Below are 17,339 nucleotides of genomic sequence, written 5' to 3'. Positions count from 1 at the left end.
ACTTATTAGCACCAGTATGTCTTACGTTGCCATTGTTACCATAAATGGTTCTTTCCTTGACGTGATAGTGAAGGATTGGATTTGTCTTGTTATTGGCAACAACTGGTCATGGAAAAAAAGAAAAATATCACTTCAACTAAGCTGCTTGATGATACACTGGTGGAAGACCCTAAAATTATTCAGTAAGTGATAAACTTTGAACAACAAAAATCTTCTCTTTGGGTGTATTATTTCATTGGTGGGGGATTAAGAAAGCAATTTCCTTGTTTTAAAGGAATCAAAACCAAATGAAGAGGAAGTTGTTCAGGCAGTAAAAAGCATTACTATCAATAACCTCTTACCGGAAGGTCATCAAGGAGGATAATGATGAAAACTATTTTCCTTTTCCTAGAGGTATTATTGCATCTCTTATTATTCCAATACCTAAAATTAAGAACCAAGTTAATATTCGCAACTTCAGACCAAGTATCCTGTTTTAGGATTGTTAACCTTACCATGAAATTCAAGATCTGATCTGAGTTCCAATCTGTTTACTTTTGATTTGGATATCCGTATACATAAACAAATTGAACTTGGATAAGGGAAATCGAATCCATTTAATATTTGGATTGAATATCAGTTATACCATTATTCTTTCTGGTTAAGATCAGGTCCAATTATGATTTACATGTTCACATGTATAATGTTTAAATTATACTTTCTAAAAGACAAATTGAAATTTATGGGCAGTGATTCTTATATGCATCTTTTCTTGAACCATCAGGGAAGAAGTGAAGAAGATACATTAAAGGCACAATATCTCTTCAATTGACTGAACAACAAATGCAGATTGGCTACATATCATACAAATATCAACTAATATGTCATGACAATATAAACTTCATTACCTCATCTAGGACACAGGTTTGAGGTAGTCACTCGGTTTAAACGTTTCTTCCTGTATCTCCATGCCACTTGAATACGGGTAGCTGCAAGTGCTCTCCAATAGGGTGATTCATACCTGTTACAAAGAGAATGTGAAATTATCATACTGGGCATGTGGTTTCTTAAACAATCTAATTAACTGTTTCCATCGTTTTCTCTTGAAACAAGAATCTCTATGACACAAGACTATTGTTCTACAAGTACTCCCAAGCATAATTGTCAAGGGTACGCCTAGGTGGGCACCTAGGCTACAAGGCACCCTTGAAGGGTCACCTTGCTTAATTGTCAAGCTAATTAATTTGTAAATGGTGCTACAAAATGCTTTTATGTTTTTATTTTTTTGAGGTTATAATCATACAAAAGACATTATTAAACTAAAACATCCATTTTGTGTTTATCTACTAGTTTTCTTTTTTATTTGTTGATTGAGACCATTGTAAGTAGTTTGTACCGTCCAACTTAATTGCAGTGGTGGTCCCTGCCCTGAAAGGGTCACTAGCACCTCTTCCACCTAGTCCCTTTTGACTTATGGATTTGTTTCAACTCCATTACCCTCCATAATTCCCAGAAAATCTTAGAAAATCAACTGAAGATGAAAGAAGAAAAGGTTTATCCCCTTTAGAGGCCTCAACACCCTCTTGGTACTCAAAAAGCTCCTCCCATCAAGATTCTCTTCTTCGTGGGAGCAGGTAGAAGGAAGAGAAGAGGCTGCCACTCCCTCTAGAAAGCTCCAAAAAACCTGGAATTTGAACTACCCTCTTCAGAAAACACCAAGACTTCCCCCCCCCCCTCCAAAAAAAAAAAAATAATAGTGTGCTTCTTCCTAGGTCAAAATTGAAGAGTCCTACTGCAATCATGATTCTTCCATCCCCTTTCTCCAGTTCTTCCTGATGTTGGTGATGAATCCTAGACCTGATACAAGGAATTGTAGATCCCCCAAAAGAATCCAAAAAGAAGCCCTCAATCAGCTCTTTAACTCATCTTGCAGTCGGCTGATCTAGGGCTGCATGATGGAACTACTCAAAAAGTCTTTAAAATGCTCTGATTCCAAGTAGAAACTGCAAAACTCCAATCTGATTTGAAACCTATGGTAGAAAAGTAAGAAGAAAGAAGATTCTGTAGAGAAGAGAAGAAGAGAGAAATTGAAAAGAATGGGAAAAAGCCCAAAAAATCAAGATCTGTCTGCCTCTTTCATTATCTTATATACTCATAAAAAATTGAATATAATGACAAGTATACCCTTAGTATGTCGGCTACTACTAAAAGAACATAAAAACACTCTTAACAAAACATAAACTAATGGGCCTTGGGCCCAATAACTTTAACTAAACATTATGAACAAAAACAAGTGTTATCAGGCCATTCTCAACAATGTTGTTTTTTTGGATAGTTGAAAACAGCCCTCTTGAAGTATAGAACTGCTTGAGATTAGATGCAAACCAGAAAACAAACAAGAGAAGATTAAGAAGATGAGAGAGAGAGAGAGAGCTGGCGGCAATGAGAGTTAGAGAGTGAGAGGTTCGAACTAAACCTCCCTCTAACACTCTAAAACATTTTATTAAGTTAATCTTTGAATTATTACAGAGAGGCCCTTGGGTGGGCAAGAAATTACAAAAACAGAATATATAAGAGTATGGGTCCAGAATAAGGCCCATTACAGAGGAAAACATAAACATAACATAGAATGACAGCCTATGGGCCATTCGGCTCATCTCCTCTACACTCCCCCTCAAGCTGAGCATAGATGTTAACCATGCCCAGCTTGCCAGTGTCATGTTGAAGCTTTGCCTTGGAAATACCTTTGGTGAGGAAATCTATCAATTGTCCTTCAGAAGTAATGAATCGAAGACATACTTCACCGGAAGAGACTCTTTCTCGAATAAAGTGTCTATCAACCTCAATATGTTTGGTTCTATCATGTTGTATTGGGTTGTGAGCAATGTTGATGGCAGCCTGATTATCACAGTACAACATCATGGGTTTGTCATGATCAATCCCAAGTTCTTCTATTATGGACCTTATGAAAGAATGGTAGGATCCATCTAATGGACGCCAAAAAGGGTGCGGAATGGAGGGCGAATTTCAAAAAATTTTCCTACCTTCTTCCAACTGGGAATCATATTCCCTAAATTTAAAATACATTATTCAAGGATCCTACTTGAACCATAAACAAACCAGATCTGAACCAAAAGGAAACAAGAAGGATTATACCTGATCCGAAGAAATAATATCTCCCCAAGTTGGTGTTCACGCCCAAAGAAGTAACCAAGATCCGCTCCTGCTGAAGATGGAACGGAACCAGCAGGGTGCGTCCTACACACTGGATTCTTCACAAGAACCCTCTGGGAACCTTGAACACCGAATCCTTTTATCTTTCTTGCAAGACTATTGTCAAGAACTGATTTCTTGACTTCCTATTGCTGCAAAGATCCAATCTTCCAACAGGGAGTGGCGGGGCCTGGAGGAGGAGAAGTCCAGGGACGAAGAGGGCAAAACTGTCTCTTCTCTCTGGAGTCTGTGAGAGATCTGATCTCAGATTGCAGGATGTGTTTCTTGCTTCCTCAAACCCCTTAGTTCGAAATCTGATATTTCTGCTAGGGTTTTCTCCTCTTTCTTCTTGATTAAGAAACCCCCCAATATTTTGGGAGTTATCCCAATCCAAATCAGTATTTGGATAGGGCTTAATCATAATCCTATCTGCAGATTAAGTTAGTTAACTCCCGATCTTATCAGGAGGTTACCAGATTCAAATCTAATTTGAATTTGGTCTCTTGGAGTGGATAAGGTCAAAGACCCAATCCTTTTACTAACATTATCTCAGATTCGCCCCATGAACTGGTGACCATATCAACCCAGTTTGAAATGGGCTTTTGGCCCATTAAGTGTTCAGTGTTTAACCAGTTTCCAATCTGCTGCCCAGTTGGGCTTCTTTGTATGGCATGGGACCCAAGCATTGATCTACACACCAACCACATGGGTTCAGCCCAGCCTTTGTTACAAGGCTCAGCCGAATTCATTGAAAGACTCAATGACCCCGTTGAGCCCATCACATGGACCCTATGGGCCCAACACTTACATTAAGTGGTCCCTGGGCCAAGCCATCTTTTAAAAACCCAGGGACTGTGGGCAGGTGCAAGATTAGCCTATCAAGTATTATACTAAATGGTCTTACACTTAACCTCTCAGCCCTTAATGATCAAGCATTGCCCGACAAGAGAAGACCTCTCTCTCGACTGCAAGGAACAGTGCTGCACTCTCTACTCACATGGACCCCAGGAATTAAAACCTTTTGCAAATCTTTTGAAACCGTACATATACATATATATATATATATATATATATATATATATATATATATATCTTATTATTGCAAAACAAAATTCCAACGTTTGAAATCAACTGCCGGCAGTTTGGTTTCCATCAGAGAGAGTGCATTCCCGATCATTACCATTGTCCGACAAAGGGGCTGATCCTGTCACTATGACCACTCACTCAGATGAATTCTCAGACTGCCCCAACATGTCCAGGTTTTGACCCCCACTAAGGATCTCACTGATTGACACATCAAAGACAGCCCAATCCGACACCTAGTGATGTGTCATAATCGAGTCTAGGGGCCAGGTGTAACTTTCCAGTTTTGCCCATCTGTCTCAAAGGTCTAGGGCAATACTGGAAATCTGGTCCGGTTCAAGGGTTCAAGCAATCCCATACTGCATGTGCCTTGAGTCTTACCCTGATGGCCGAAACAAGCCATCCCAACACTTGGTGGCACATCAGTATCAGCCTTGGCAGGATAAATCTCCCTAGACTTATCCAATGGCTGTGAACATTTAAAACTAACACAAGTTTCTATAAGTGTCTATTTTTAGGGTCTTACACAGAATTATACCAAACAACATGAATCAAACATGCACTTTAATTTATTTCCACTAAATAACAAAAGTACATCAAATCCGATTGAAGCTAAGGGCATACAAGACTGTCTAACACCTTAGCCACAACAATTCAGAGACTCCATGTGCCATGACTCTATACTCTGCTTCAGCGGAGGATCGGGCCACAACTGATTGTTTCTTACTCCTCCAAGAGACAACATTACCAGCCATTAGACTGCAATACCCTGAAGTAGATCTTCTATCATCAATATTTCCAGCCCAATCAGCATCAGTATAGGCTTCAAGTTTCAGATGACCATGCTTGGTAAATAGAATTCCTTTTCCTGGAGAGCCTTTCAAATAACACAATTCGTTCTGCTGCTGCCATATGAGTATCTTTAGGAGCATGCATGAACTGGCTAATACAACTGACAGCATACGCAATATCTGGCCGAGTCATGCACAAGTACATGAGCTTCCCAAGAAGTCTCTGAAAGACCCCTTTGTCTTCCAATAATGTTCCATCCGAAGCTGAAAGTTTGTGACTCATATCAATGGGAGTTATAGCTGGTCTAGCACCCATTTTTTCAGTTTCAGATAGCAAATTAAGGGCATATTTCCTCTGGGAAATAAGAATCCCATCCTTGGATCTAGCAACTTCTATGCCAAGGAAGTATCTCAACTCCCCCAGATCCTTAATCTCAAATTCTGTACAGAGGAAAGACTTAAGGGCCCGAATGCCTGAGGCATTATCACCAGTCACTATAATGTCATCAACATACACAATGAGATACATTGCTAGAGAACCACTTTTCTTCACAAAGAGAGTATGATCTAACTGTGTCTAAACATAGCCGAATTTAACAAGTGCAGCTCTAAATTTCTCAAATCAGGCTCTAGGAGAATGTTTGAGGCCATAAAGTGATTTATTCAATTTGCATACCTTTCCTTGCATATCTTTCCCATACATTCCTGGAGGGAGACACATGTAGACCTCCTCATGTAAGTCACCATTCAGAAATTCATTCTTTACATCCAACTGATAAAGAGGCCAATAAAAGTGAGCTGCTAGAGATAAGAGAACCTTCACAGATGTCATCTTGGCAACAAGGGCAAAGGTCTCCAGGTAGTGAATCCCATATGCCTGTGTGTAGCCTTTTGCAACAACAATAATAACCCTTTTGTGTGGGTGAGTAACCAAGAAGATGCATTTGTGGGATTTTGGTTCAAACTTATGTCTCTGGGCACTTGGAATGTGAACATAACAGGTACAGTCAAACACACGAAGAGGAATCGAGAAGAGATCCTTGTCTGGATGAAGAAGACTGAAGGGGGATTTAAACCCTAAAACCCTGGATGGAATACGGTTTATGAGATAGGTAGCAGTAAGAACAACATCACCCCAAAATCATGCGGGAACATGTGAGGCAAACAAAAGGCTCCTTGCAGCTTCAACAATATGTCTATTTTTCCTTTCAGCAACTCCATTTTGTTCAGGGGTTCTAACACAAGAGCTTTGGTGAATAATCCCCATGTCAGAGAGATACAAGGATAAGCTCTTCTCAAAATACTCTTTTGCATCGCCAGATCTGAAAACCTTAATTTTGGTATCAAATTGAGTTAAAACAAGATTATGAAATTGCCTCACAAGTCTTGGGACTTCATCATGGGATTACATTAGTTATATCCAAGTGAATCTAGAAAAGTCATCAATAAACGAGATAAAATATCTATAGCCCCCCATAGAAGATAAGTGGTAAGGCCCCCACACATCAGACTGCACAATATGAAAAGGAAAAGAAGATCTTTTATTGCTCACAAGGTAATTGTTTCTACAATGCTTTGACAACTAACATGACTCACAATTGAGACTGGACACACTGACTCCCTTAAACAATTCGGGAAGTAAATGACTTAAAGTAGAAAAAGGTAAATGACCCAATCGACAATGACTCAACATAATTCGACTAACAGACTCTGAAGAGTAGAACCAAAGGCAACACTCTTAGGATGATCAAAGCATTGGCCAGGAGTGTCGAGCAAGTATATTCCATTCGCTTCATGGCCACTCCCAATCACCTTCCGAGACTCCAGGTCCTGAAACCCACAGTGAGAAGGGAAAAAGGTTACACAACAATTCAATGACTTGGTCAAGCTACTTACAGATAATAAATTGGTATTTAATTTACGTACATGAAGAGTGGAAGATAAGAGTAAGGAGTTTGTAGCCTTGACAGTTCCCTTGCCAAAAATAGTGGCAAGAGAACCATCAGCTAAGGTGATTTTGTCTCGACCAGGAAGCAAATCATACGAAACAAATAGAGTGGAAAGGTTGGTCATGTGATTAGAAGCACCTGAGTCTATGATCCAAGGGGTCTTAGGATTACCTGAGGTGGATGCATGGTTAGTAGAAGCTCTTATACCTGAGTGAGCAAATGCGGTGGTGGCTGAATTTCCAAAAGGGTTGGATGATGAAGTTACACCTTCAAGATGGTTGATCATCTTTCCAAACTTCTCATACTCAGCTTTCATGGCTGCCAACTATGCACAGGCAGACTCAACTTTTGTATCTGTACCCATGGCTGCATTTGCACTCCCTGTCTTTCTACTACCATTTTTCTTCTGGAACCGAACAGGGACAAGACTGGGATGCAATTTCCAGCACTTGTCCTTGGTGTGTTTCGGCCTTTTGCAATATTCACAAACCACCTCCTTTTCTGTGCCCTTGGGAACCCCTATAACCCCTTTGGGTTTAACCCCCATATTTGTAAAATGATCATTGATGCCAACTCCTTGAACCTATACTTGTCTTCTACTCTCTTCACTACTGACCAAAGCATATGCTTGCGACAATGAAACACTTTCCTTGGACAAAATGTTATGCTTTGTGATATCATTCATATTCAGGATTCAGCCCAGTTAGGAACTCAAAGGCCTTGTTCCTTTCAACTAATTTCCTGTATGTTTCAGCATCATTGGGGGTATTTCATGTTACAACCTCTATCAGATCAATCTCTTGACATAAAGATTTTAGGGTTGAGAAGTATGCTGCAAGGGATTTCTCCCCCTGTCTTAGATTCTTCACATCACTCCTCAGTTTATAGGCTCTGGCAACATTCAATTTCTGGGAGTAGGTTTCTGCAACACTATCCCAGGTTTCCTTAGCCGAGTTCATCCAAAGAGAGTGTTGACTAATCTGTCGCTGCATTGAATTCACAAGCCACCCAATCATTGTGTAGTTCTCTTGCATCCATCTCTTATAAGATGGATCGTCCTCTGGGGGAGCTTTCTTGCTCCCAGAAACAATCCCCCATTTTCCTCTGCTACAAATATGGATTTTCACTGATTGTGATCATGACAAGTATTTGGTCCCATCAAGTTTAATTGTAGTTACAACCAACATAGAATCAGATGGGGTTCTCAAAGTCTGTCCATATTCAGCAGCACTCTTGCTTTCAAGGTCTGAGAAGTCCATCATGAAAATGCTCCAATTAGGGTTTTAATAAGTTTCTCAAAGTGCAGGGATTCTTGATGAACTTGGTTTGAGCTGAATCAGTAGCACCGCACAGCTCACAAAATCAGTTTAGTCTTGACAACCGTGACAGCCAAGCTCGGTGGCAGATCTTTCTAGAAGAAGAAATACTATTTCAGCCTTCAAGGGGCAACCGACAGACCTCCAAACACAAAGTATTTCAGGTCCCCAACAACCGTTGTCCCAAAGAGAAGAAATAACAGTACACAGTCCTTAAGAGGCCTTTTAACAAACACTCTGTATGCAGTAGTTAACACCCTACTGATAACTAGTAGAAACCACTTCAATAGTATTTCGTATAGGTCCAAGAAAAGGCTGGGCTGAATTAGAGACTAATACCATTGAGTCCAAACTAGTTTCAGCAACTTGACAGTCCAACAACAGCCGAACTACTCCCCAAAATAACCCAGAAATTTCTGAGTTGAATCAGTCCAGCAATAGCCGAACAGTAGGGCAGCTCTAACAGCCCTCCCAAGCAAAGAAAATAACCCAGCAATAACTGCGGTAACTTACAGTATGTGAATCTCTTATTTGAGCTTCGAATAAGGCCAAACACCTTTCTCTCTGATTCTTCCTGGTCACCGAACTATTCTCCAAGTGGGTAGAGACTTGGGCACCCTCCAATGACCTCCAAGAACCAGGCGAATGACTTTAAACTTCTAGCCCTAGAGCATCCTCATGCAGTCGGCTGGACTAGAACCACATGAGGGTCACCGCCAAGCTCTGGCCTGCTCTGATACCAAGTTGAAACAGCCCTCTTGAAGTATAGAATTGCTTGAGATTAGATGCAAACCAGAAAACAAACCAGAGAAGATAAAGAAGATGAGAGAGAGAGAGAGAGAGCTGGCGGCAATGAGAGTTAGAGAGTGAGAGGTTTGAACTAAACCTCCCTCTAACACTTTAAAACATTTTATTAAGTTAATCTTTGAATTATTACAGAGAGGCCCTTGGGTGGGCAAGAAATTAAAAAAACAGAGTATATAAGAGTATGGGCCCAGAATAAGGCCCATTACAAAGGAAAACATAAACATAACATAGAATGGCAGCCTATGGGCCATTCGGCCCATCTCCTCTACATGGATCTGTTTTTATGTTGTGAACAGTACCTGTCCTATTAAGGGCATATTAATCTTTGTAATCGATCTCTTCTACGAGTATATAAGATAATGAGTGCGGGGCCAAACTCTCACTAAGAACTCTTTTCTTCTTTTTTCTTTTCCACTGTTATCAAAACAGATTCTTGTTTTTTCTTTTTCTACTGTTGCCTAGGCAACAAGGAAGATTAACCCTCACTTGGGTGTAAAATTTATTCTATAGCTTGAGTGCATTGCCAAAACTTATTAGGACCTGAAATGGATGGCTAGCAAAGTCACCTGGCAGTTGCATGCAAATGCGTCTTTTCACTCTTTGGTGTCCAATTTGATTATTATTTTCACATTCCCATTTCTGTTTATTTTCTTTTTCTTTCTTTTTTGTTATTTCTTGTGCTGTTCCACATACAAGTAGATGTAAAAAAGGTGTACCAAAGCCTACTCTATAGTGAATACTGAAGAAGGGGTTAAAATGGATAACCTTATGGCTCCTTGAACACGTGAGTTCCGCAAAAATCTTGCAAAGAGATTGGTGACTTCTTCTAGATCTGCAGCACAGAGTGAAAATGCTTCTACATTACTTAAACATTTCACTGTCCTGTTAGCAAGTAACCGGTTTCCCGTGATCTTAATTTTCTGTCCATCTGTAATAAAAACAAAAGAAAATGACAAATCAGTATCACTCACAATCAACCTAAAAATTGTATAGAAATTAAATGTTAATTAGTTAATAGATCTATCTATCTATTATCTAGATATATAAGTCAATACCAAGGGGTGCGAGAACCAAGAAAAATTCTGAACCCCTATTTTTGCTCTCTTTTCTTCTTCCTGTTATTTTTCTTCTCAAGTTCCTTCCTAGTTTGATCTCAAAGAAAACTGCAACTAGGTCTATAAGCTTATACTATGACAAGAAGGCTGTAATTAGTATTCTTATAACTCAGTCCAGAATGATCATACTAAACATGTATGGGTAGATTATCATTTAACACGAGCTTCTTAAGAGAAAATTTACACTCCTCACATTACTACTTGATTACAAGTTGATATTCTCGCGCAAGGAGTTGCAAAAATCCTTTTGTAGGAGATTAATAGTAAGTTGAGTTGAGGGGGAATTGTTGAATTATGGTGGCACCATTGGGGATAAGACAGATCAAACATTAGTTATATTATACAAGGGAATTAAGAAGAAGAAGAATGGAAGATGGGGAATGACAACAAAGAGAACTTCATCCTTGCAACCAAGTAGAAGAGACGCTGAACATAGAGGCAAAATGGTTCATGGTTGAGGAATCTAGTGAGATTGGCATAAAGGATTTTTAGAATGTGCTACTCATATTGTTCGCAGTATAGAATGGAAGAATTCCACAGAAAATTATATGTTGCAGAAAGGAGAAGAAATCAAAAAGACTGGCTTATGAGTGATTTTTTTTGCTTCCAAGAAGAAGCAGATGATTTGTATACCTGCTGGTGATTATTAGAAGGATGCAATACTTTTGCGAAGGATGGGGAAAGAGAAAGAGATTACAAAAACCATTGGAAAGAGGGCAGCAATGAAAAAAGGGTTAAATTGAGCTACTTATGGTGAAGAACACAGGGAAAGAGTAAATCTAGTTGAATGGTGGTAAAGACAAGTGGGAATAGACGATGATGGCAATCTTGACAACAAAGAAAATAAGGAACTGGAATGAGGTGGGGGAATCCATTCAAAATTACTTACAGATACAGGGTACAATGATTATAACTCCTTATGGAAAAAAAGAAGAAGGAAATATTGGATTTAATAGATGACAAAGTGGAGTTTGCAGCATGCAGGTGGAGATGAATGAAGGAGTGGTAATAGTATAAAGGTAGTTTCTGTTTGCTAACATGAACAAACTGGATATTGAGGAAATAATAGATATTCAAATCTTTTGTCTTCCTTTCCACCTGTTGACAAAGGATGTTTTTTGGGCAAAATTACATTACTGCGTGGGTTCCTAAAGACAATTGATATTGAAGACCATCACTTGACATCGATGAAAATGTGCGGCTAAGCCAAAGCAAATACATCACATGATTCAATTCCATTTGTTTGGATTCATGTCTGAGTGGATGGTTTCCCACATTAGAAAGGGAAAAGAGAGGTGACGGTCTTAAATACAAGGTTGGCCCACAACCTTATATCTTAAGCTTTTGGGTGAGGGGTGGTATCCAACTCTTGTGTGCAAGTCTTGTGTGAGTATATGAAATTCCAGATTTTGGCAACTCCCCTCGGTTCCCCTAATAAGTGGTATCAGAGTTAATAGTTCAGTCTGGTGCACGTTTTGACAAATACACGCAGTGACTAGTAGCTCTTTGAGTTCCCCATGGTCAAATGGTTGGAAAAAGAAATTTGCAAGAGCAGTTGATGATTCCCATAGCTTCCCCACCCTCCATGGTTGAGTGTGCTCAGATAGGTGAGCAATTGGTGATGTTGTAGCTGGCAACTGTCAAACTTGGTGATGTGTTAATGGTTCCCTTTTGGGGGAGGTGGTTGATGTAGATGACAAGGGACATGGGGGAGAGATTGTTAGAATTCACGTTGAATGAAAGGTGTCCTACATTGCAAAGGGAAAATAGAGGTAAGGGGCTCATATACAAGGTTGGCCCATAACCTAATAGCTTAAGCTTTTGGGTGAGAGATGGCATCCAACTCTTTCTGTAAGTCCTACACAAGCTCCTGGATTTTGGTGACTCCTCCCAGTTTCCCCAACACCATTTGAGGGAACGAAGTTTGGAATATGGATTGCTTTGTTTGTTGAAGCATGATTGTGGAAGAAGGGGCAAGAGGAAGAAGGTAATGACAGGGAGGGTATCAATAGAAAGGTGAGTGGAGTTTCAAGGAAAAGGTGGACAAAGGGCAAGATAAGGAAGGAGATAATGGAATGGAATATCAGAGATCATGTGGAAAATAGGGAGGGTATCAATAGAAAGGCAAGTAGAGCTTCAAAGAACAGGTAGACAAAGGGCCAGATAAAGGTAAAGGTTTGGCTCAAGAATCTATGAGGAAGAATATATCTAAGCCGTGGAAGGGAGATCAAGTGGCTCATTTAAACCATTTTCTCATGTCACTGTCTATTAGGCTTACAACAACCACCCCGAATTCCAAACTAACCCTCTCCCAACATTGGATTCCACGGATGATGCACTTGCCAAGGAGTGAGTCCTGTGTCTGAGACAAAGAAGTTTGTTTCAGGTGACCATCCAACATGGGTAGTGTTGTTCAAGTGAGACAATAGAGAAGTGAGATGGTGATTGAGATGAAGAAATTTGTTTTAGGAGAATGTAAAAGTCGAATCCAGTTGGTTTTGAAGTTCAAGGAAGAAGGAAGAGCCACTATTTACCTAATAAGAGCCACTATTGAAGTTCAATAGCACTTGTCTTTGCTAAAATATCTTTATTTTATTATTTTGTTTTTACTTTGTTATTATTATTATTTTTAATAATAATACATTACTTTTTTGATAAGTAATAAAGTGATTTATTAAGAATGGTTAATATGAACCAACAAAAATTACATAATAGAGATCCCACAGAGAGGCGCGAGATGCTGCCTCAAAAAACACAGCAAAATTATGACTGAGCCCAGAATAATTGATCCCTATGCACCCCTTGCTTGGCAAGAAAATCTGCCATCCCATTATTTGATCTCCTTTCCCACTGAACTCTAACTGTTAAATTGGATGTTAGCCACTTAAATGTTCTCATCAACCCCTATATGACCATGCTACAGTCCCTGACTCTTTCAGCCACCCAATTACAAGTTTAGAGTCTCCTTCAATGATCAATTTCGTGAAGTTTAAATCTTTTGCTAGATGTGCTCATTGTACGACTGCTTGGACCACTGCACTAACTGTATCCCTCACTCCTATTGGGCCAGAAAACATGGCAACAACCTGACCCTCTGCATTCCTAAACACACCTCCAATACCGGAAGGCCCTGGGATTGCTAAGACTGCTACCGTCAAAGTTTAGCTTGACAAGGCCTTCTTCAATGGCCCTACAAGCAACAACTGGTTTGTTCTTAACAGAATAGGATTTTGCAATTACTTCCCAGTTTCTCCACAAGTCAGCTAGAAAGAATTGTGTAAAGAGTTCTGATGCTTTGGCCCAATTAATGGCCCTGTTTAGCAAGCAATACCAAACAGAATCTTCATCCCTCTCTTTATAATTGAAGATTCTATTATTTCTTTCCTTCCAAACTGGCCAAACCAAAGCAGCCATAACGCATCTCCATTAAACTCTCCCTCTTCTCTTAGGTCACCAAAAGATTGTAGGGTCAAAGAGTCCCCCAATTTGCAAGGGCATCGTCCACCTGCAACCATAGAGACCAAAAATCCTCTCCCAAAGTTTCATAGTAAAAGGGCAAGAAATTAGGAGGTGGTGGCAGCTTTCTCCATTAGCTTTACAAAGGATACACTAACTTGGGTAAATACTAAGGTTGGGTCTTTTCTTTTGTAGGATGTCCAGAGTGTTTATTTTCCCAAGAGAAACTTCCCAACAAAGAGAACCAACCTTGAGGGGGGGATGGGTTTCAGACCAAATTTCTTTACAAAAGAAAGATTGAAGGTAAGAGAGGTACACAATTGGGAGAAGGAAGCACACGAAAAGATGCCCAAAGAGCTGGGAGTCCAAATTCTAGCATCTGGTTTGGAATGGTCTAATCAAACCATGTCAAGGGTTTTAAGAAGCAGAGTGGCTTAGTCTAGCTTAGAGTCTCTCAGATTCCTTCTAAAGCCCAGGTTCCAACTTAATCCAAAAGACAGAGAGAAGGACACAAACCTCTGAATGGGTTCATGAAGAGGGAGAGAGAATACAAAAAGGGAAAAAAGGTCCTTAAGGGTGGAGTTCCCAATCTAGGTGTCTTCCCAAAAAAGAATCTTATCTCCAGTACTGGCGTCATACCTGATAAGGCTCAAGAAGAGGGGAAGAATGCCATTAATAACCTTCCACGGATAGTTCAAAGTAGCTTGCCAAGATACTCCAGCATCCCAACCATTCTCTGTGTGCTCATGAATACTTCCTATAACCTTATGCCATAGCCTTTCCCTCTCTAATGGCCACCTCTACAACCATTTAGCATTTCCCTAAATTACCTGTGCCTAAACCCCCTTGTTTCTTACTCTTATAGACTATCTCCCATTTCACCAAGTGATATTTTCTTCTTTCTCCTGGCTCCCATAAGAAATCCCTCATTATCTTTTCCACTTTCAGCACCTCCCTTTGTGGCATCTTAAAGATTGAAAGGTAATAAACTGGTGGGTTTGATAAAGTAGACTTTATCAAGGTAATACGACCCCCCAACGAAACATAGTTCCTCTTCAAAGCTGACAATTTCCTAGTGCAACTTTCAAGAATTGGTTTCAAAAGTTTCCTTTCCTTGGGTTGGCTCCTAAGGGCAAGTCTAGGTATTTTAGTGGCCATCTGGTGGTAGAGCAACCTAAAGTCTTGGCAACCCTTGACACCTCCTCCTCCCCCAAGTTCATCCCCACCACACAGCTCTTTTCAAAATTAATCTTCAACTTAGATATAAATTCAAACAATTTTAGCACCTGCTTCAAGTTCCTTGCCTTCTCAGGGTCTGCACCTTCACAAATAATTATTGTATTGCCAGCAAACTGCAAATGTGTAACCACTGTACTTTCTCCCCCCACCCTCCAACCTCTAAAAAGACCCAACAAATCTGCTTTTGAGATAAGTTTACTAAAAACCTCAGCCACCAAGCTAAACAAGAATGGAGAAAGAGGATCCCCTTGCCTCAATCCTCTGATTGCAGGGAAGAAGTCTCTAACCACCCCATTAACTAAGACTGAGTAATGACAAGTTTTCAAGCAGCCTTCAATCCAACCACACCTCTTTTCTCCAAACCCAATATTTTGCAGGGTGTCCTAAAGAAAAGATCAATCAACCATGTTATAGGCTTTCTCCAAGTCTAATTTACACACAAAGCCTTTCTCTCCCCTTTTCTTCAAACCCTCTACACACTCATTAGCTATCAAAATCTGGTCAGTGACCTGTCTTCCCTGAACGAACACGCCTTGGGAGTGGTTGATTAAGTCGGGGAGGACCAACTTTAATCATAAGGACAAGACTTTGGCCAGGATTTTGTAGATGCTATTCACTAGGCTAATGGGTCTGAAATCTCTCATGGGAATTAATGATAAAAAGGTGGAGTTAATCCCTGGGCTTATGAAATGTTCATTAGCAAGTTCCTCAAAAACTGCCCAAAGATCCAACTTAATTATCTCCCAGCAATCTTGATAAAAAACTATCATGAATCCATCCAGTCCTAGTGCTTTTGACCTATCCATTGAGAAGACTGCCCCTTTTATCTTTTCTAGATCAAAATATCTCTCCAATATTCTTGCCGACTCCTGGTTCAGCTTCAGCCTAGGTCATTCCAGTCCATCCACAGAGGTTCCCACATTACCTTGTTGTTTAAACACAGGTTTAAAATGATTGACAAAATAGTTGGCAATCTCTTCTTGATCAGTCAATGTTTCTCCATTCACTTCTAATTTCTCCACAAAATTTTTCCTCCTACCATTAGCAAGTGCATGGATGAACTTAGTATAGACATCCCCCTCTTTAATTCATTGGTGCATTGGTTTCTGCCTCCAACATATCTCTTCCCTTAGTAAAATTTCTTCTAATCGTTTTTTCAAGGACCATCTCAAGACCCAGCCTTCCTCTCTTATCAAACCTTGGCTCTCCTTATCATTCAGCTGCTCTATTTGAGAGTGTTAGAGTGAGCCGAATAAGGGTAATTTAGTAACCTTATGTCAGTTAAGTACTTTGCTTATGTGGCTGTTTTATTAGAGTACTCTGCCCCACACTTAAGTGAGGGCAGTTTAGTCTTTGTAAGTGTAATTAGAACCTAATAAACACAAGGGGGTCGACTGAATGTAAGATTAATCAGTTCGACTAAACCCTCCTGTTCTCTCTTTCTCTTGTCATCTTCCTCATCTTCTTCTTCCTTCTTCACTGGTTCGGACTACTGTAGCTGCTCCAAAACATGGTATCAGAGCAAGGTTTCTGACCTGCTTCCGCTTGCAAAGCATCTCAGCTGTGTTCGTGACACCCTCCTCTTCGTTTCTAGTTGGTTAATGGAGAGAGCTGGTTCGCCCTAGGTCTGAGACATCACAGTTCGTTGCTCTCTGCTGCGCACAGTTTTCTTCATCAAGGAAGGTGATTTCAGCAGTGAATGGTTGGCTGATACTCTCAAAGGAAGATTGGTTATTTAGTCCTCTTGTGTTGCTGGTATTTCTGGGTAGGAACCCTTCAAGAATCAGTTAGTACTGATTAGAACCTAGAGAACTAGGTTCATTGTTGCCCTAAAAAGGGCTGTGTGTGCAGTAGCCGAATGGTGTAGGGCTGCTGTGAGTTGTTGAGTGGTGTTAGGGCTGCTGTAGGTGGCCGAGTGGTGTAAGGTGGAATGCAGTGACCTTGCCAAGCTCCTTGTGGTCGTGTAATGCCCTCTTAAGTGTGTTAAACAAATCTGAACTGGGTGTAGCAGTTTGACTGTGTTGTGGTGCTTGTGATGCGCAATTTTTTTTTTTATTGAGTGGTTGTAAGAGGGCCTACTGTTGTGTTGTGGTGCTTGTGATGCTTATGTGGGTCGTAGGTGTGTGAAGTCAGCAGTAGTGTAAAGAAGAACAAGTGTGTGCTCCCACTGTTGTATTTAGGGGCTGCAATAGGTGCTGAAGTATCAAACTGTGAACAACATCAATCAGCTTGTAGCTGAGAAGTAAGGTTAGAGGCAACTGTGAAAGAGTACAATGGCAGCAATAGGAGATGGCTACAATGATTAGAAACCTAATGTGGTAATTTCCTCCGACTACCTAGGGGTACAAATGACCTCAATTAAGCTGAATGGGGAGAACTATGTTCCATGGG

General features: G+C 40.2%; 1 protein-coding gene across 2 annotated transcripts in view; it reads right to left on the bottom strand.

Moving 5' to 3' along the window:
- Nucleotides 1-662: 662 nt before the first annotated feature.
- Nucleotides 663-17,339, bottom strand: part of LOC148855464 (putative cyclic nucleotide-gated ion channel 20, chloroplastic) — a 201,183-nt gene continuing 184,506 nt past the window's right edge. For both annotated transcript variants that reach the window (XM_088981877.1, XM_088981878.1), the window contains 2 exons: nucleotides 9,904-10,066; nucleotides 663-1,000 (listed from right to left, as the gene is read on the bottom strand). In XM_088981877.1, coding sequence (XP_088838003.1) covers nucleotides 889-1,000; nucleotides 9,904-10,066 — 275 coding nt within the window. In that variant the 3' untranslated portion in view covers nucleotides 663-888. The remainder of the gene's footprint in view (nucleotides 1,001-9,903; nucleotides 10,067-17,339) is intronic.

The sequence above is a fragment of the Nelumbo lutea genome, chromosome 4, assembly GCF_056320005.1.
Source record: "Nelumbo lutea isolate HS-2025 chromosome 4, American lotus-T2T, whole genome shotgun sequence".
Lineage (NCBI taxonomy): Eukaryota > Viridiplantae > Streptophyta > Magnoliopsida > Proteales > Nelumbonaceae > Nelumbo > Nelumbo lutea.
The sequence above is the reverse complement of the archived record's forward strand: the minus strand, read 5'-3'. Positions and strand labels throughout refer to the sequence as shown.